Here is a 21,078-nt window from a genome sequence, read left to right as displayed (position 1 = left end):
AGGCGAAGTGAGAACTTGATGAGAACATCCAATCAAAATGATAAAAAATCATTAAGAACAAAAGATTTAAGAAAGATATATCTACAGATACCCAGAGACGTAAAAATGCACTAAGTCTATATGTGCTCCAAAAGTTCTTCTAAATTATATTAATAAACTATGTATTTCAGGACTTGGTAATAATCCAGAAAAGAGAGCTGTGGGGATTAAATTACCTAACAAATTAAAACAGCTGTAGCTGGCTCTTCTATGTTTTAAAACAGGGTAGCCCCCGATTTTGACTGAACAGGCTAGCTAGTAATATTCCAAGCATCCCCCATCTCATATCTGCTGGGTAATGCCCCTGTTCACAGGAAGCAGAAAGGCACCAGACGAGAAACCAGGAGACGGTGAGTTCTAGTCCCGCTTTAGGCATGAAAGCCGGCTGGATGACCTTGGGCCAGTCACTCCCTCAGCCCAACTCACCTCACAGGGTTGCTGTTGTGGGGAAAAGAGGAGGGAGTAGTATTAGGTATGTTCCTTGCCTTGAGTTATTTATTAAAAAAAATAATAAAGGTGGGATAAAAAAAATCTAAAAAAAAATGGGAAACAGTTATGACAAACATTGCAATAAATAAAAAGATTTGATTCAACAGATGCCTCTTATAAGCATCAGTTTTGAGGCTGACTTACTGTAGGTGATCATTATTCAGTTACCTTTTTTTCTTAAAAGAAACCAAAAACACACACAGCTCAAATGAAGATCCGCTTTATTAATGAAACCGTTGTCACCAAGAAATGCAGATATTCCAATCCTTTTTGGAATCTGCAACTGATAACTTATTAAACTAGAAGACTGGTTTTACTATTTGTGCTAAATGAAAATGTGGATGACTGATTTGTGATTCAGTGGTTGTGTGATTCCAGCCCATGTGATTGGGCATCCTGTGTGGTTTAAGAAAACTGAGAAAAACCATGGGTAACTTACCCATGGTTACATGTTGTATGCAAACACAGCTACTGAATTTTAGGGACAAGTTTTTTGTTTGTTTGTTTTTTTGGCAGTTGCTTATGGGAGAGAAATTTCCAACTGTGAAAATGAAGACTATAAAGCTGGTAGAAGTTGCTTGGTTTATACTGGTATCAGGCAGACAAAAAAATGCACTTTGGAAAAGTCAGCATAATTGCTTGACCACTGAAAGTTCAGTTACCATTAGAAAGGGCCTTGCAAGAGGTTGGCCCACGTTCTACCAGGAGAGAAACAACATTCAGTTGCCAGCAGTCATTGAAGTATGGTAGAAAGAAGATCTGAAGATCATGGGAACTTGTTAAAAGCCATTAGCAGGAAGGAAACTTGAGGCACAGGGAAGCTGCTGTAAAGCACTGTTTCTGCTGTGATTGATTGGTTAGGATGAAGATTCAGAAAATTTGGTCCGAGAGAAATACTATTATTTGGGATGTAGTCATGAACTGTAACTACATAGGCTAACTAAAGCAGTATGAGTAAGAGATGCGTGCAACACAGAGGTTGCATTAGTACTGCGTGATAAGCCAAAGTATAATTTGTAAACCAGGTTTTATGGCTTAGTGTCTTGTATGAGCCCAAACCTTGGTTAAGCAAACAATGATTTTGTATGCTATAGAAATACAACCGTAGTTAAAACATAGACTTTACTAAAAGGTAATGCTAGCCATCAACTAGAATGGCTTTAAAAAGAGATTAAATGAATTCAGGAAGGATGGCACCAGCAGTAACTACTAGAGTTGTTGCAAACTTATTTTTATGGATTTCGGCTGATTGGTCCTGGTCTGAACAGAATCAGGAATAGGCTTTTGATCTGCACTAAAAGGGCTTTTCTTAAATTCTAAACTTATCTTTAAGCAATTTTGTCCCATCTTTTGAAAAATACCACCTTATGCCACACAAATATTTCCCTGAAGGAGGACCAAATTTTCAACATAAATTAACACAACACAAAATAAATTTGTCTCTAACATCAGTATCATTTCCATGACTTTGGTACAAGAACTCAGCTACAATAAGATTGATTTTAAGATTCATTTTGATGACAACAGTTGAAAGTTTTACAATTAATGAAGTAATCAGTATGAGGCTTATTGAAAAACTTTATTACACACTGTTGCAGGGAAATCCACAGATTCAGCCACCAAAATTTAAAAAGGAAGTAGGCAAAATAGCTATATTGTTACTTTATAACTAGCAAAATAGCTATGTTGTTACTTTATAACTAATCAATTATGTGCAGGACTTAACATTTAATTTGGTAATGTTAATGGAAAACCTGTCAACAACAGAATGTAACTTCTAGTGTTGGATTGAATTCGCTGAAAAAATCCATGATTGCCACAAAGGTTTCTTCCACTGGATGGTTAAAAATATGGCTGGGGCACCATGAGAATCATACTTGCTGGCCATGATGTGTGTTGCTTGGCTATTAAAAGAGAAGCTTATATAGAGAAATGCTTTCTTTTGAAATCACATGCTTATGTCTTAGTTTTATTGTACCGAAAAGTTAAATGCATCTTTCTCCTATCTCCAGGTTTAAAAAATCCAATCCAGTTCAGGCTGATTAGAAGTGATGCAACATAAAAGTGAATTATAATGGCACCATAATAAATTCACAGTTGTTTTTAGAAACTGCTTTGGTTCATCCAGTCTAGCACAATCACTTATTAAATCTGAATTGTATAATTGTATAGTTTTTCCATAAATAATTATTCTATTAGAGATGCAACTCTGGCAGCATCTTATAAAAAGAGTTAGATACCTAGAAAAATAAACTTGCTCCTGAAGTCCATGTCACAACCTGACCACTGAATTTTTAACACTAAACTTCAGTTTTCAAAAGCTGTGCAGTATACAAAGATCTTCAAAGATGCCTATCATATAAATTAGTAATTGCTGATTTTAGAGCCGTCAGTAATGACAAATGTATTTCCTTTCATCTTACAGCTTGTCAGTACAAGCCCCATAGATGACAATTTCCAGTTATTTCAGATCAGTTACAATCACAGTTACAATAAAATTAAAAACTGTTGTCTGTCACCAATTTCAGTGAGAAAATTAAGCAGAAGCATAACATTGTCCAGTTTTAAAAAAATGGGAACAGAAGTATTTATCACTGCTCACAGTATTCCTTTAATCATCTTCCCAATATGTTGCAGATGAACTGGGACCATCTCAATCTATTAGTTTTATGCCATGTAACTCAATTTATCTTGGTTGCCAATACTCCTACATTAATCTAAACTTTAAAAGAACAGTAAGCCTGTTTTTAGGAAGGATGCTTGCTTGTTTATATATAAGCTAAGTTTAGTCTATATCTCAGTGATGACAGTGTCAAATTTCCACTGATTTAATAAATAGAAATAATCCCCAATAAATTCAGTAAATAGATGACACTGAAAGTTGCCTACTGCAAAGTTACTAATAATTTAGGCTTCAAATTTAATTACAGTAGACACCTTTTATTTGAATATCCACACAACTGTGCCACTCCTAAAGGCTATATATACATGAATTGACCAAAAAGAACTATAGTCAATGCTCACTGTAAAATTCCAGTCCACCAAGAGAGAGTTATGTGTAAAAGATGCCTTGAATCAATCCTACTGACACCATAATAAGGAATTGAGGTGGGATGAGAACTGCTCAATTGCACACATGCCAGAATGTGAGTGGCATACTACACAATACCTAATCAGAACTTTTGTCTTTGACAGTAGTAATCATTTTCCAATTCAAGATGGGGAGAGATGCTAGAAACTACCCTCTCCATTACCAATTTAACAAGTGACTTAGCGCTGCCAGAATTTTGATATTCAGGACATACCTGTCAATACTGCAGTGAACCTACATTTTTCATATTGTGCAGATGGAATACTGTATCACTGCTAAGTCTCTTTATGAATCACATGCTACTTATTGCCTAAAAACCTAAATTAAACATATATTTTAATGGGAATACTTTCCATATAATCCATGTGGTTCATTACAATGTAATTGAATGCCAAGGTCATTATGTGTATATGCTAATGCAGATGTGGAACTCCAGATGCTATGGAAGCTGCCATTTACTTTAGAACAGGGGCCAAATATGTGCACAAATGCCGTATGCATATAAAGTTCCTCCATTCCTCATATTGACATAGATGGGATATTTCATTCATCCAGCATGAAAAGGCCCCAAATGGGTCTTTTAGTTCTACTGAAACAAACAAGATCTTTATGGATGGGGGTTAATACAGTTTGAGTGATCAGTAAAGGTTTGCTCATAGATATTTTAAGATCCAAAAGACAGACAAAATTAAAACACAAATAACAATGCCACCATTTTGAAAATCTCATCTACAGTTGCAATTCTTCGGTGCAATTCAGTGCATTTCCTGTGAAGTCACTCATGGCCTTTAAATGGTGTGGCAGATGGAGCTTCAAAGACATCGTCTTCCACACTTTCTTCAATAGGTTTCATTTTTGGTGAAGTTCTTAAATAAGGAGATGGTTGGCCTGCCAACATTTTCAAAAGGCAATATTTAAAAACAACATGATATTTCAAACAGTGTACAGCAGTAATGAGATATTCCAAATATTTTTTAAGAATCCTGAAGTAATTGAATGATTTGGGCTTGACAGTATATTGAATGCCAGAAATAGAAAAATAAAATTAAAAAATAAAATTAATTTCACCTATAATAGATTTTGAACAGCTTTTCTTGTGTTCCAGAGTATTATATAGACCATCCTTCCACAATCTAGTGACATCCAGATGTACTGGAACTACAGAATTCCAACCCAACATGACATCAAGCTGAGGAAGGTTGAAAACTGATGTTCTAAATTATTTTTGAACTTATTTAAAATGTATGAAGTAGAAGATTTAATTTAAACAATGGTATTCTGCTACATGGCCTAGGGCTAGCTTGGGAGTGTTAATTGTTAACATTTAATTTTATTTTATAAAATAAAAAGCATCATAAAAAGGCAAATCTATAGCAAACATCCCAACTCCCATTCCCCTTGGCATTTAAAAGAAAAATACTGTTTTCAACATTTCCTGCACAGATCAGCATTTGGTAATTGTTACAAATACATATCAAGAAGCAGTAAAATAGAATAAGATATTGCCCTGGATTAGTAAACAAAATGGTGCACTGTACTTTCTGATACATTTTTCAGAAGCAAAGATTCATGCAAAACAGATAGGAAATGTAGTAGATTAACTTTTATTTTCATTTAAACTGCTTGCACAATACATGCTCAGAATCAGTTGTTATTAACTCTTTTTTCTTTTGTAACTTTGAACTTTAGTTGTTAGTTACTGGAAACATTCAATATTAATAGAAACACAGGATATAAAATTGAATGAATGAATGAATGAATGAATGAATGAATGAATAAATAAATAAATAAATAAATACATCATTTGATAAAATACTGTCCCATCATAATCCTATGCCTGTTTACTCAAAAGTAAATTCAACTGAGTTCAGCTGAACTTACTCTCAGGTAAACGCATATAGGATTGCAGCTTTAGACATAATATTGTTAGAACATTATGTGTTATTGGTTAATCATTGAAAAGTTCCATGACAAATTGAAACAATTCACTCTGTTATTTAAATTGCACTTCTAAAGCCATTTACCTTAAAGCAAACTCGAATGAGATTACTGGAATGAGTTTTAAAATTATAGACACAGTTTGGTCACTTCCTTCAGATTTGGGTACTGTATGGATCTACTGATGTCAGAAAAAAACATTTTTTTTGTCAAAGAGTCCCCCGATGGGAGGAAATGGGCGGGGACTAAATGAATGAATGAATGAATGTTGAAATGCCTCCTCAGTTTGTAGTGGAAGAAAGCCTTGCCTACTCTCCTTGTGGAGTCCTAGTTCCTCTAGGCTTTCTGCACACAATTGCCTTCCACAGTGCTTGCAAAGAGCATGCAATGTCTGGGCATTGTGACCCTGGAGCCGCATAGGGTTGAGAAGGAACACACGTTCACAGTAATTATACAAAGTGCATCTGTTTGATGGAAGGGAAGGTTCAACCGTTCCCCCATGGGGATAACTTCACATGCAGATAACTGCATAGCTGTGCATGAAGAAGGTCTGTACATGATGCACTTCCTTGCTTCCTGCAAAAACTGGAGTCAGCCACATTAAGATGTTTCCTGCCTTGCTAGCCAGATACGACCCTTCGTTAATATTGTCTGAAGCACCACCGTCTGGAAAAAAAATTCTCCCCCTCCCTCCCATGAGGAGGTCATGAAGCACACAATGAGGAAAGTACAATGAGCAGATAGATTATACCATATGGAGTGGATGCAGTAAGTAACAGGAGTGGCTTGGCGGTTATGTGTAAAAGATACAAGCGCAGGACTCTATGTGCCTCCACAGCACGCAAAACAAAATACCGTATTCTGCTTCTTTCTAGCCTCAACTAGAGCAGGGCTGCCCAGCTTCTTCTTGGGTGCTGATCCAGCCTTTGCATGTTATGCCAAAGACCTCACTCACAAAATCAGCTGGGTCACTTTTTCTTGTAATTTTTTTTAATGTTTGCTATTTTAATATTTTAAGCTTCATTTTTTTCCCATCATCATAAGAGTTAGCAAAAACCTGGCAACCTTGAGTGTTGCAGGTCCTTCCACTAACATGTCTATCTACTAACTCTGGATGTATAAGTAGATATGGGATAACTTTTTTTAAACGGAAGATGGAAGATGCCAGAGTAGATTAAGCCAAGTAATAAAAAGTGAAGAAAATTGGCCCAATTTTTTGGAGAAGCTAGATTTTTTTCAAGGAGTATAATTTGGGGATGTGCTGCAGTTTCAATTTATGCTCAAAGGGTGCTTTGGAGTGGGCGTGTGTGTCACACCTATCAGTGCTTCCTTAAGGAAGCTGCATATTTTCCTAGTCTGGCACAGAGTAGCTATATGATCCCAGAAAAAATATACATGTCTTGAGTTCAGGAAGTGCCAGCAAAGTGTGACAAGCTGCAGGAGGCACCAACAGTTGCAGAGTTTGTGCCCATACCCCCTCTGAAGCAGCTTTTCAGCCTTGAATCAAAACTTCAGCATGTTTGCAGTGCAATGGGTGGGTTCCTCAAGCTTCATTTCACCCCTTAAAATCCTTCAAAATTCCAAAAATGGAAAAATTTTTTCAAAAGCTTAAAAATCAGTCATCCTGTGAAACACCAGCTGCCACCAAAGGGGTGCTAGTGGGCTACATGCCACCCATGGGTCACAGTTTTGGGGCCTCTGAAGTACAGCTTAAGCAGCAGCAGAAAAAAAAAGCGTTCTATTTTAGGTGGTCTAGTAAGGCATGGACAACATGTTCTAAGATACTTCTCCAATACTTTCCTGTCTGGAAATTTTGGGACTTGCAGTCCCCAGATGGGAAAAAAACTGCTGTAAGTAGTTACATCATTCCTACTAATCTAGAATTAACATTGCGAATGAACATGACATTGTGACCATGAAACCATGTATGGAAACAGCATAAATTATTCTATGAACCTCTACAGTTGAACACAAGTATACATATAGCTTTTGTATACTGATATAGTCTTTAAGTCTGCAAAACCAAAACCATTATTTCTCTCAAGTATGTGACCTTAAGTCCATTTCATACCATTTTTGAAAATGTTGGTGAACATGTCATGCTGTTGACAGAAAACATACTGTAAATTCAGTTCATAAGGATTCACTCCATAAGCATGATAGAATCCTTGTTGGTTTATTTTTTTAAAACAAGAGTCAGATTTGCATCAATAAATATTAAATATACACATGCTTTTATTAATAGTAGTTTTCGTCCTATGCACTTTTAGTGTAGAATTAGCTCCTTAGTGCAGAAAATAGTGAAACCAACTTCTGAAAAAAAAAACTTGCATAAGATCATATTGTATATAATAACTATACTTTGCTTCTTTTGCAAAGTATAGTTATTATACCACTATAACCACTGACTGGTTTGAAGAAAAGTGGTCTAATTTCCCTAAGAGAGGGGCCCAACTTTTTTCTGGTCAAAGACCATCCTAGCTTTTCAGAGATTTGCTAGGGATTGCACTCCAGAACAACCCAGGTGGGATCTCATTTTATCTCATTGGCTGTTACATTTAATTAAAACTGAACAGAGTTATGGTTGTCCTCCATTTATATATTTAGTCTCCTCTCTTCTGTCACATTAAAAATTGGTAACAAATTTGGAGCTTTCTAGGAGCCCTCCCCAAGGCTTTGTGGGGGAGGGGGGGAGGTGTTTCAGGCTCATCCCCAACGCCTAAGATTATGCACTTCTGATTTACAATGAGAATATTGGATGAGGTTTAATTTCCATAAAAATCTATGAAGTACTGAAACTCACACTCTCATAGATGAATGCAGAGAGCAATTCTTGCTTCATAAGCAGGTCCCAGCGTTTAGCAGATATCCAAACTCTCAGATCTTACTAGTGCAAAACACTCACACCTGCTATAGTTTTTCTTGATAGAAAATTTCCAAATAATCTGATAGTATATTCATTCTCTCTTACCATGAAAAGGCTGGTTTCTCTGAACTAGCATTTTCAGTAGAAAGGGGACACAAAGGCTTGAGCACCATCTTTGAAAACTAACAGCTAAGTGCAGAAACTACCTCACATTAAGATAGATAGATAGACAGACAGACAGACAGACAGACAGATATATGAGAAGAGATATATAAATGAGAAATTGGTCTGTAATGTTTGGTTTATGATAATTAGTCACACATGGAAAAGTAATTGTTTGGCTGCAGCCACTGAGTGATAGTTAGGAATGTAAATACTGGCCCTAATATAAGCTGCAGTGCATTCAGATGAACGTTGTTACATAATTCCCTTTCCTCCTTCCCAACTCTTCTCCCCAAAGGCAACATGATTTTGGCCACTGACTACAATGTTCAGTGATGCTTGGAAATGTTGACTGGCTGGTTAATGACTCACGAAGGGAGGATGCAGTAGAAGTCCCACGGAGAAAATGTTGTAAACCATCTTCACCATCACTTGAACTAGCCATGCTGTTTCTCATTTGCATCACAGACAGTTGAGAACACAGACTGGGCTGGCGATCTATTTTTTGGGATGTCTGTACAGAAAAAAAAAAAATACACTGAATTCTCCATCAATCATACACACTAACAGATATTCATCTCTATGTTTATATCCTGCTGTCATTTCTTCCAAGTTGCTCAGAGCATGTTTCCTCAGCTACCATTTTATCACAACAACCCCATGAGAGGTAGAACAGGATGAAATAATGTCTGCAAAGTATAACTTAGACAACTAAATTATAAGGAAAAAAAGAGCTGTGTGGCAACTTACATGTAGCAGGGTGGAAATGTGTGGGTCTCCAAATGAACTACAACTGACAGCTTCCCTCACTATTGGTCATGCTCAGCAAAAACTAGAAAGACGGATATTGATGCTGTGCATCAGAGGTGAAAAAACTAGCTTTATTCATAAAGGCTCCTTTGCCTGATTAGGATGCTTTCAACCACGAGAAAGCACTTCCAGGAATAAGGGGTTTCTCCCAATGGAGCTTATGCTCCTCTACCAATATGGGAGAGATCAGCAAAAATCAGGATCCATTAATTTGTATAGATGTATATATTTATTAATATTAATTCATAACTCAAGAGTCCTGGGCATCAATCAATCAATGTTTGGAAGGTTTTTTTTTTTTAATGAAAAAGTAGATTTTAGCAATCCAACAGTTCCTGTTCCCTACTGTGATCTTATTTATTTATTTATTTATTTATTTATCAAATTTGTCACCACCCATCTCCTCTCACCAGAGGAACTCTGGGTGGTTTACAATAAAATAATCAATAAAACAATAAACATACTATATAATTAGAATATATAAAAATACAGTATATAAACAAACAATAAATATAGGTAAGAAAAAAATACAGATGGCAAATGATCTAATTCAGTCCTTGTGTGTGACAAGTGACTTAGGGCACTAGCCACCCCCAAGCGTGACTATTCCCCTCCCTGCCCCAGGCCAAGTGGCAAAGCCAGGTCTTCAGATTCCTCCAGAAGGCCAGGAATGATGGGGCTAACCTCATCTCTGGTGGTAGGATGTTCCAGAGGGACGGAGCTACTGCAGAGAAGGCCTGCCTCCTGGACCCTGCCAGATGGAATTCTCTTACTGACGAGGTCCATAACATGCCCTCTCTGCATGATCGGGTGGGACGGGTTGATGTAACGGGGGTGAGACTGTCCCTCAGGTAGCCTGGCCCCATGCCATGTAAAGCTTTAAAGGTGATGACCAACACCTTGAATTGGACCCAGAAGCAAACTGGTACCCAGTGCAGCTCACGTAGTAGAGGTGTTATGTGCGCCCTTCTTGGGGTGCCAAAGATAGCCTGTGCGGCCACATTCTGAACCAGCTGTAGCTTCTGGATACTCTTCAAGGGTAGCCCCATGTAGAGCGCATTGCAATAGTCTATACGGGAGATGACCAGGGCATGAGTGACTGACCGGAGAGCCTCTCGATCCAGGAAAGGGCATAACTGGTGCACAACACGAAGTTGAGCAAAGGCCCTCCTGGCCACAACTGCCACCTGCTCTTCAAGCAGGAGTCATGAGCCCAGGAGGATCCCCAGATTCCACACCAGGTCTGTCTAGGGCAGTGCGACCCCATCCAGAACCAAAGATGGTAAGCTCCTGGATACAGAGAAGCTTCCAACCCACAGCCACTCCATCTTACCAGGGTTCAGCTGAAACCTGTTGTTTCCCATTCAGACCCCCACAGCCTCTAGGCACTGAGAGAGGGCAGTCACAGCATCACTTACCTCACCCAGGACAGAGATGTATAATTGGGTATCACCAACATACTGATGATACCTCATCCCATGGTGACGGATGATCTCACCCAGAGGTTTCATGTAGATGTTGAAAAGGAGTGGAGAGAGAACCGAACCCTGCGGCACCCTACAAAGGAGGGGTCGAGGATCGGATCTCTCGCTCCGTATCACCATCGATTGGGAGCAGCCCTGGAGGAAGGAGGTGAACCAGCACAGAAGCACGCTGCCCACCCCCAACTCCCTGAGCTGACCCAAAAGGATACCATGATCGATGGTATTGAAAGCCTCTGAGAGGTCAAGAAGAGCAAGGATGGATGCACTGTCCCCATCCCACTCCCACCAGAGATCATCCATAAGCATAAGCATTCTTATTTTAGGCTGTGTGCAGAATTATTTTCAAATCAAACCAATTTAAAGGATGAATAACAAGCTATAGACTTGTTTATCTAGCAAGCAGGAAATGAAGCATGGAGTAGATCTCTTCCATCCCCATCTTTCATTCCACCAGGAGGTACCCCAGAATTTGATGAATGAAAGAAAATGCAAGCACTATCAAGACAGCCCGATTAGCTGATGGCACTTCTACTACTAACTCATGCCTCTACTTCAAGTAGAGCTAGTATAGTAAAGGTAAAGGTTTCCCTTGACATTAAGTCCAGTAGTGTCCGACTCTAGGGGGCGGTGCTCATCTCCATTTCAAAGCCGAAGAGCCGGCGTTTGTCCATAGACACTTCCGTGGTCATGACTACACAGAACGCCATTACCTGCCCACTGAAGCAGTACCTATTAAACTACTCACATTTGCATGTTTTCAAACCGCTAGGTTGGCGGAAGCTGGGACTAGCAACAGGAGCTCACCCTGTCATGCGGATTTGAACCACCGACCTTCCGATCGGCAAGCTCAGTGGTTTAACCCGCAGCACCACCATGTCCCTTAGGCTACTATATCTGGCTGCAAAAATCAGGATGATCACTGGGTGACAGCAAAGAGTTGGAACTTTACTTTTCTTTTTGCAGACGTTAGATGACTGTCTGGATTTTTGCAACCCAGATATGGTAGCCCTAGTCAAGTCCACATGCAGGCACAATCAGCAGCAAACCTCGAAATTGTTTCCCACAATGCTGCTTGTGCTTCTGTTGGCAATCAGCCAGGACAGGCTCCTGGAAACTAGGACATATTGCTGATTTTGGGGCCTGCACCCAGTAGCTAAGATGCCTCACAAACCAGGACTGTCTGAACAAACCCAATGCCTGGACACACCTGGTCCCACTATCGTTTAATTGAATAGACCCTTTCACATGGACTAATGCCAGCAGATGTTGATATATTTACAAAAGCCTGCAATGGAGCCTATAAAATTCATGACTTTGTTCCCAAGTCTTTATGTCTGAAATGTATTAAAGATGAAATGGTAGATTACTTGCATTCTAATAAAGCAAGCAGTCAATAATTGGACATAATAAAAAAAGGAAAAGGAAAAAGAAAAAGAAAGAAAAGAATGAGTATATATAAGAAAGGCAAAATAGGCTGCTAGTCATTATGGCAATCATTCTGAAATTACTGTAAATCTCTGGAGGAATTTTATTGAATTATCTCTAAATACAAAAATGTATTTTTCATACTGGATATACATATAAAGTTTTTGTTAAAGTTTTAATAGTTCATAATCAACTGATATTTTGAGTAAATGAGAGATTATATAACCCCTCATGGCTAAGATACATCACTGGAAGAAGAATCAAAAAGTCAGGAAATCTTCAATAGAAGAACTCTACTTTTACCATTTTGAGGTGCTGGCAGTTGGAGTTTAATCACACTAATTATTGTACACTAATGACATCTGTGAAAATACCAGGATTTTAAAAAATCTTAAAAAGAAATTATGCCACTTCTAGTCAAATAATTCCAGTTTTGCCATAGACGTATAGGCCACAATAGGGGCATTTAGAGCAGGGAAGCCCTGTGAGCTGGATGTGACTGGATAAGGGCTCATCCTCATGTCTCTTGATGTGCAGCACAGAAGCGGTCCACTAACCATTGTCTCTGTCTTATCCCCAGACCCCTACCTGGTGGGGAACTTACATGCACAAGCAAGTGTTTGGGCATGTCACTACTGGGGAAAAAGAGAGAGAGAAAAAAAGTAGCTAATTAAATGGTGCTCAAGGAAAAATCTATGGGCAGGATCATTCCAATGGATAGTATTAAAAAAATCATATCAGAGGGAGAAGACTTAAAATATGCATCTTAAGTTTAGCCAGCCCATTAGCCTGTTTTATTCTTTAGGTAGCCTGCTGCCCTCTATTTAATTTTCTCCCCTTCATGCATAAATCAGGAATAGAAAACAAAAACAGCAAGTAGGCACTTATGTTAACAGAGTAGTTTAGAATGAGAAAAATTGCATATGGAGAGCCACAGAGTTTGATTAATTGTAACATTTATTTATTTTTTTATTTATTATTCCAATTTATATCACCGCCCATCTCCCCCTAAAAAGGGGGACTCTGGGCAGTTATATATAAATCTATATAAACATTATATATTTTATATATAATATATGTTTATATATTTATATTTATATAAATATCTATATAAATAAATCTATATAAACATTGTGTATCTTTGTATGGCCCAGTCAAGTATGACAAATCTGTCCCAGTGGAATGTTAATGGAGCTATAAAAGTAAAGAGCTTGGTTCCCTGTGACTTCAGGGATGTGCCCATGTAGCTTTCTTCACAATCATACAGGAGAGGTTTCTTTATACCTTTCCTTTGAAACATTGCTTAAAACTCCAGTTCCTGAATTCTCTGATCGCAAAGAAAGCCTTTATTTTCAAAACAGCATTATGCCTAAACAGAAATCCAAATGGAAGTATGGTGAAACTCATTCAATTCAGATTATGGAAAGGTAGTTCCAGTGCCATCCAGAACAGGAAATATATTCTGTATCTCTAAATTTCCTATGATGGAAAGGGCCATATAGATATTAATGAGCACAAGACAAAGGTGAAATGTCAAAACACTTGAAAATCCTCCAGAGTTTTGGTGAGTTCTTGAGCCAATCCCTGAAACCAAATGATACATGATAATTAAAGAGTTTTAATAATATGATAAGCGTTAAGTGTTGTTCTGCATGACAATAGAATTACATAAAGTTCAGCATTCCAACTATTAACAGTTGCTTATTTAGCTCCCTCAAACCACTAAAGCCCTTTTAACTGCCATCATCCAGCAGTAATATTTACCTTCTCTTGGATTTAAAGGTAATTGACAGAAACCACATTCAATACAAAGTTATAAATAGGCATCCTGAATGAATTGTGTTTTAAGAAGCTGTGTGGGAAAGGATATTGGGTGTTTCAGAAGGGAGCACTACATCGCTCATCTTTAAAACAGTTATATAATGCATGAAAGTCAAAAGGAAAGTCCTTACCTTATCACTTAGAGTTGGATCATTTAATGAGTATAACTTGTTTGTAATATCCTTTCCAATAAGATACTTAAATATTTCAAAAAGAAATGGCTCAGATTCTAGAAAATATGCAAGTCTCTCTCTGGACCAACATAAGAACTTGCAGTTATCATCAGCAGTAATGGATACCTATAAAGAAAGTGTAGTCAAATAATGAATACAGCGCTTTAATGGTCCCAATGACTACAGCATATTTAATTCAGATTTCAGCAAATGATTAAAACATGCTTTATTCTATGAACTCTGTTTCAGCAAGGATGAAAATGGTATTCTGACTAAACTGTAGAACCTTGCTTTCCATTTCATTTGGATTTTAAAAACCCTGTAAACAAAGATAGAGCCAGTTTGGGGTAGTGGTTAAAGCATCAGGCTGAAAACCAGGAGACCATGAGTTCTAGTCCTGCCTTAGGCATGAAGCCAGCTGGGGGACCTTGGGCCAATCACTCTCTCTCAGCCCTAGGAAGCAGGCAGTGGCAAACTACTTCTGAAAAACCTTGCTAAGAAAACTGCAGACTTGTTGGACATGATTGAATGGATAAAAAAAAAAGATATCGCAAAGGAGGAATTAGAGAAGCATTAGAGTCAGTATCAAGAATTAAAACAGCCACGTCTTAATAACAGAACATAGCATAACACAGTTCACCCAACACTTCAGTGCTGTAAATCTTATTTGCAAGTAGAGTTTAATTGGCTGTAGTCAAACTCAAAGAAAATGGAAAAGTTGAATCAGAAGCAGAATAATGAACACAGAGAGGGAAATTATTCTAAGTATATTATAAGGCAAGGATGCTAAACAATTTCCATTATCTCTTACTACTGGCCATGTTATTGAAGGACAAGAGGAGCTTAAGCCTCACAACAGCTGGAGAATAGTCCACCTCTATTACAAGGCCTTCATGCCAACATCACAGTTAGGAGCACTGTAAGTTTAAACAAAAAGATTTGGGGACAGCAAATACATATTACAAAAATGTCCCTTATTTCATGGTTCTGAAATAGGTCTACCATATCTGGACTGCCAAAATTCAGATGTATACCAGCTGTCAGCAGAGTGTTATGATTTGTGTATCTCTTTGCTGCCCTCTAGTGGTTGTCTAGATTTTTGCAGCCCAATTCTGGTATTCCCATTCTGAAATGACCATATGCTCAGATAATACACAACTCTGATCTTTTCTTCAAGAGGAATGTTGCTCTTCTGAGCATTGCTCCATTTCATCCAGCATTATAAGCTCTAATGATGTCACTAGAAGTAACAATATAATGGGATCAACAGACTATCTTCAGGGGCATGCTTCAAGGATTACAGCCTTACAATAAAGTTCAGTCAAAAAGCTGTTTATACATGCTAGCTAGCTACTACTGATTGTGTTCAGGGCATCTCTATAAATCTGAATCCAGCAGATGGCACCAGTGTACTGACGAGAACAAAAGGGAGCCAAATGCTCTCCTGCAATGATCCATAAACAAAACAAATTGTAAGTGTGCCCTTTCCAAAGAACAAAATGAAAGCAAGAGATTAATATTGAAGCATGTGGGGAGGTCCATAAACTATATGTAATGTTGTACGCATATCATTAAATTTATATTTATATTTTTAGAAAAATTTGAGAAATGTGAATTTAAAAAATAACATTTTCCATTTGTTTTTTTTAAAAAACACAAATGGTTTAAGTAAATATTAACTAACCAGAATGCTATAAACGTGTGGCCAAAGACGTACATGTTTAGCTCACAACAATGTGTGAATTTCAGTCCCCTTGGAAAATAAATTCGGTACTCCTATTCTTGCCTTGTTCTTGTTTTGACTGAATTTAAACTAACCTGCAGAATAGGAAGGCTGAGAGTTATTTCTTCAGCATTTGATAGAGGCGGTATTTTCTCCAGGTCTGAATAAATCAGTGCCCCAAACCCAAAAAAGAGAATGTGTTAGGAAGAGCATAAGTATCTAGCGTTTGCCTTCCAGTATGGAGATTACTATATCTTGACAGCTACCTTTCCATGGCATTAAGCCCAGTTCTTGAGTGGAACATATTACGCTAAGTCACTGTTTTTAGATTCCATACCAGGGTCCGTTTCGCTTTTACTACCAAGTAACTAACAGCTGCATAGTCATTCATGGTCACAAGTAGGGACAGGGCTTCAAGACAGAGTTCTCTTTTTACTATAGAAAGACACTGTGCAATGATTCCATCTTCTTCTCCCTCATACACTTTGAAAGAAAAATGAAAGCAGCTGTGGGCAACTGCACAAGAAAGATTTGGTTAATTTGCCCAAACTAATATCTGAAATGCACCTCGCTTGCTGGCATCACTTTGGGAATCTGGGATCTCTCACCAGTTTTCTACCCCAATGTATCTTTATTTCCAAGAGATCCCTTGCCGAGGTACCTGCTGGAGTAGAAGGCCTTATTTTTCCAGTCTCTTTAAGTCATACTAGAGACAAGCAATCATTTTCAACCATTTTCAGTTCTTTTTAAAAAGGACCTTAGAAATGTGACGGCTAATTACAGACCTGGAAATCATCATTTCCCTTGGAATATACACATACCCATATTTCCTTTATCGCTGTTATCAGTTGCCAAAAAGATCTGGCAGATTTTTGAAAGGATGCTAAAACTGCCATCTGTCACCATCTTAGATTCTTGTATTTTCTGAACTCTTTCCCACAGATCTTTTCATCCCTTAGTCTGTCTGCAACACAGGAAGGCTCTATTATAACTGATTTATTCCTCTCATAATTATTTTTTAACCTGTAGTGGAAAAAAGGGCTTCTTTCTCCTAGTTCCATTGTACTGAACAAAACATCTTTGAAGAAAGGGTCTGTCAGCTTTTTCTGTACTGTACTCCACATTGTCCTGTTTTCAGTTTATTACAGGTAACTTGAACTACTAATGGATCTTCTACCAACAGAAGGCAAAACTCTAGCTGAAAGTGATAGATTATCTTCAAAATATCATTCCAATAGTAAAATAGCATTAAATTCAAATATAATTTTGTTTTCTCAATAGACTAAAGTATTTTAAACTTGGGAGGTAGGGGTGGTAGCAGCAAAGTGATTATTAATCTTCAACCACTTATCTGGTGGTTGAAAAAAATAATCACTTTAAATCCCCCCAATAACACAACCTTGATATTTTGCATCTAGAATTATTTTATGTTCCAACAACATTTTAAAAAGCTATATAATGCATTAGATAAGACTGTCAATTCATAGCTTTTCAATTTTCTTGGAACACCTCATGCTTTCTTCACTGAGGAATCTTCTTTATAATTATATTCATTACTAAAGAAATTGTTTATTCCATACCTGGAATTTCTCACCCCGATTCATCTGAGTTGATCGATATTCAGGAGAATCTATAAAGGCACATGGGTAAATATTATGCAGAAAATGTCCTCGATAGGAGACCTTCATTCTGATGATGAAAATAAGTATTACAAGAATTGATAATATAGGCAGTACAACAGTTTAATTTCTAATAGAGTACAATGGAATTAGAGGCTCTGGGGGATTTAGGGCGGGCTATGGTATTCAGGTGGTGACGGGGTGGGAATGTCATGATGGGAGACAGAGGGCGGGCCATCTTCAGGGAAGACTGCCCCACCTCCCTGGTGTTTGATACCAGTGGTGTGTTACAGCCCTCTGTACTCAGACCCAGGTCCTGGACAGCAGATTTGTGGGGCCCTGGCTTCTGGCTGTTGCTCCTTAACGCCAAGTTGGTTAACAACAAGGCCCCCCTCATATGTTATCTGATCACTGAGGAGGGGGCAGACCTGGCATGCATTACCGAGACCTGACTGGGCCCCAAAGGGGGGGTGCCCCTTTCGGAGATGTGCCCGGCTGGGTTTATGGTATGGCACTAGCCAAGATCCCAGGGCAGAGGATGAGGGGTGGCTGTTGTCATCTGGGAATCTCTGTTGGCCTTCAGGGGTGCTGCTCCACAAGTGGCCAGGTGTGAGACCCTGTTTTTGAAGTTGGGCTCCTGAGAACAGTTGGGATTGTTGCTACTGTACCAGACTCCCTGCCGTGTAGCACCCTCCCTGCCTGAGCTGCTGGAGGCTATCTTGGGGTTGGTGGTAGAGTTCCCCAGACTTATGGTTCTGGGGGACTTCTATCTGCTGTCCCTGGGGCATGCCTTGGAGGCAGCTCAGGAGTTCATGTCTACCAGGGCGGCCAGGGGCCTGTCCCAGATTATTCGGGACCCAACTTGGGACAATGGCCTCACACTGGACTTGGTTTTCTTGTCAGAGCAGTGGCAAGCTGATCTGAAGGGAGAGTTACATCTGTCATGGTCAGATCACGCCCTGGTGGCCTTGAGTTTCTCCTATGTTGCCCCCCTCTGCAGGGAGGCAGAACCCATTCGATTGGTCTGCCCCTGGTGACTGATGGACCCAATGGGGTTCCAAAGGGAGCCGGGGCTATACCCAAGGATCTGCTGCACGGTCCAGCGGAGGCCCAGGCTGCTGCCTGGAATGAGGCGGCAGGGGCCTTGGACAAGATCGCACCTGTGCGACCTCTCTTGTCCCATTGAGCCTGACACTCCCCATGGTTTACGGAGGAGCTGAGGGTCTTGAAGAGGATTAAGAGACATCTGGAGCACTGCTGGAGGAACACAAGGACCGAACCCAACCGAACACAAGCTAGAGCCACCATTAGGGCCTATCTTGTGGCGGTAAGAGTGGAGAAACATCACCATATCTCTGCTTTTATTGCATCCACAGAATGCCACCCAGCGGCCCTGTTTAAGATCACTCAATCCCTTTTGGGAAAGGTGGGCTCAGCATCTGCAGAATAAAATCGCTCGGATCTGTTCCAAGTTGTATACCAAGCATGTGGCATGGCCTATGGAGAAGCCTGGGGAACGTACTTACCCGGTTATCTGGGAACAGTTTGATCCTGTTGGGCACGAGGAAGTGGACAGGGTCCTCCAAATTGTAAATGCCACCACCTGCCAATTAGATCCCTGTCCCTCCTGGCTGGTGAAAGCAGCACGGGAGGTGACATGTGGTTGGGTCCAGGCGATGGTGAATTCATCCTTGAGAGAGGGGGTGTTTCTGGCTGCCTTTAAGGAGGCGCTGGTACACCCCCTCTTCAAGAAACCATCACTGGACCCCACAGTAATGGACAATTTTTGTCCAGTCTCCCACCTCCCCTTTTTAGGAAAAGTGGTTGAGAAAGTGGTGGCATTGCAACTCCAGAGGATTCTGGATAAAACGGATTATCTAGACCCCTTCCAGTCAGGTTTCAGGTCCGGATATGGGATGGAAAGAGCATTGGGCACGCTCTTGGATGATCTCTGGTGGGAGTGGGATGGGGACAGTGCATCCATCCTTGCTCTTCTTGACCTCTCAGAGGCTTTCGATACCATCGACCATGGTATCCTTTTGGGTCGGCTCAGGGAGTTGGGGGTGAGCGGCATGGTTTTGCACTGGTTCACCTCCTTCCTCCAGGGCCAGTCCAAATCAGTGGTGATAGGGACTGAGAGATCTGGCCCATGGCCCCTCCTATGCGGGGCGCCGCAGGGTTTGGTACTCTACCCGCTCCTTTTTAACATCTACATGAAACCTCTGGGTGAGATCATCTGTCACCACGGGATGAGGTATCATCAGTATGCTGGTGATTCCCAACTATACATCTCCATGCCAGGTGATGTAAGTGATGCTGTGATTGCCCTCTCTCCGTGCCTGGAGGATGTGGGGGTCTGAATGGGAAACAACAGGCTTCAGCTGAACCCTGGTAAGATGGAGTGGCTGTGGGTTGGGAGCTTCTCTGTATCCAGGAGCTTACCATCTTTGGTTCTGGATGGGGTCGCACTGCCCTAGACAGACCTGGTGTGGAATCTGGGGATCCTCCTGGGCTCATGACTCCTGCTTGAAGAGCAGGTGGCAGTTGTGGCCAGGAGGGCCTTTGCTCAACTTCGTGTTGTGCACCAGTTATGCCCTTTCCTGGATCGAGAGGCTCTCCGGTCAGTCACTCATGCCCTGGTCATCTCCCGTATAGACTATTGCAATGCGCTCTACATGGGGCTACCCTTGAAGAGTATCCAGAAGCTACAGCTGGTTCAGAATGTGGCCGCACGGACTATCTTTGGCACCCCAATAAGGGCGCACATAACACCTCTACTACGTGAGCTGCACTGGGTACCAGTTTGCTTCTGGGTCCAATTCAAAGTGTTGGTTATCACCTTTAAAGCCCGCCATGGCATGGGGCCAGGTTACCCGAGGGGCAGTCTCTGTCATGAGTAAGGATGGCGAGCAGGGGGCTCCCATCCAGCCTGTCAAGCGCATGCGTAGCACTGAGGAATTGGTCAGCCATTCAAAGAGACACAGATCGGGACCGCCTTAACCTTTGGGGTTTATATGTCTGGGTTTTTCCCACGCTTCTTCAGTTTGTTAGGATTCCTGTTATGTATAAGCAATAAACATTAGAGACCAGTTCCTTGTCTCAGCATGTTTCCTGGCTGTTAGGACAGTCTCACCCCCATTACATCAACCATCCCACCCGGTCAGGCAGAGAAGGCATGTTACAAACCCCGTCCATGAGAGATTGTCAATTGGCGGGGCCCAGGAAGTGGGCCTTCTCTGCTGTGGCCCCCGCCCTGTGGAACACTCTTCCCCCAGAGGTGAGGCAGGCCTCCTCTCTCCTGGCCTTCTGGAAAGGGTTAAAGACCTGGCTCTGCCATCTTGCTTGGGGCGGGAAGGGGGGTAGTCAATCCTGGGGGCGGCTAGAGCTTTAAAGTGGTTTCCGTGTACTTATGAACTTAAATCAGAATTTTTAATATTG

General features: G+C 40.3%; 1 protein-coding gene across 4 annotated transcripts in view; it reads right to left on the bottom strand.

Annotated features, from left to right (window-relative positions):
* Positions 1–3,027: 3,027 nt before the first annotated feature.
* BVES (blood vessel epicardial substance) overlaps positions 3,028–21,078 on the bottom strand; it is a 32,168-nt gene continuing 14,117 nt past the window's right edge. The window contains exons 5-8 of one of the 4 annotated variants that reach the window (XM_063311631.1): positions 17,602–17,710; positions 14,257–14,424; positions 8,958–9,099; positions 3,028–4,507 (exon numbers count right to left, since the gene is read on the bottom strand). In XM_063311631.1, the coding sequence (XP_063167701.1) occupies positions 4,395–4,507; positions 8,958–9,099; positions 14,257–14,424; positions 17,602–17,710 (532 nt within the window). In that variant the 3' untranslated portion in view covers positions 3,028–4,394. The other 3 variants (XM_063311640.1, XM_063311649.1, XM_063311622.1) reach the window with 3 other exon arrangements.

The sequence above is a fragment of the Candoia aspera genome, chromosome 1 (assembly GCF_035149785.1).
Source record: "Candoia aspera isolate rCanAsp1 chromosome 1, rCanAsp1.hap2, whole genome shotgun sequence".
Taxonomy (NCBI): Eukaryota; Metazoa; Chordata; class Lepidosauria; order Squamata; family Boidae; genus Candoia; species Candoia aspera.
This window is presented reverse-complemented; position numbering and strand designations above follow the sequence as displayed.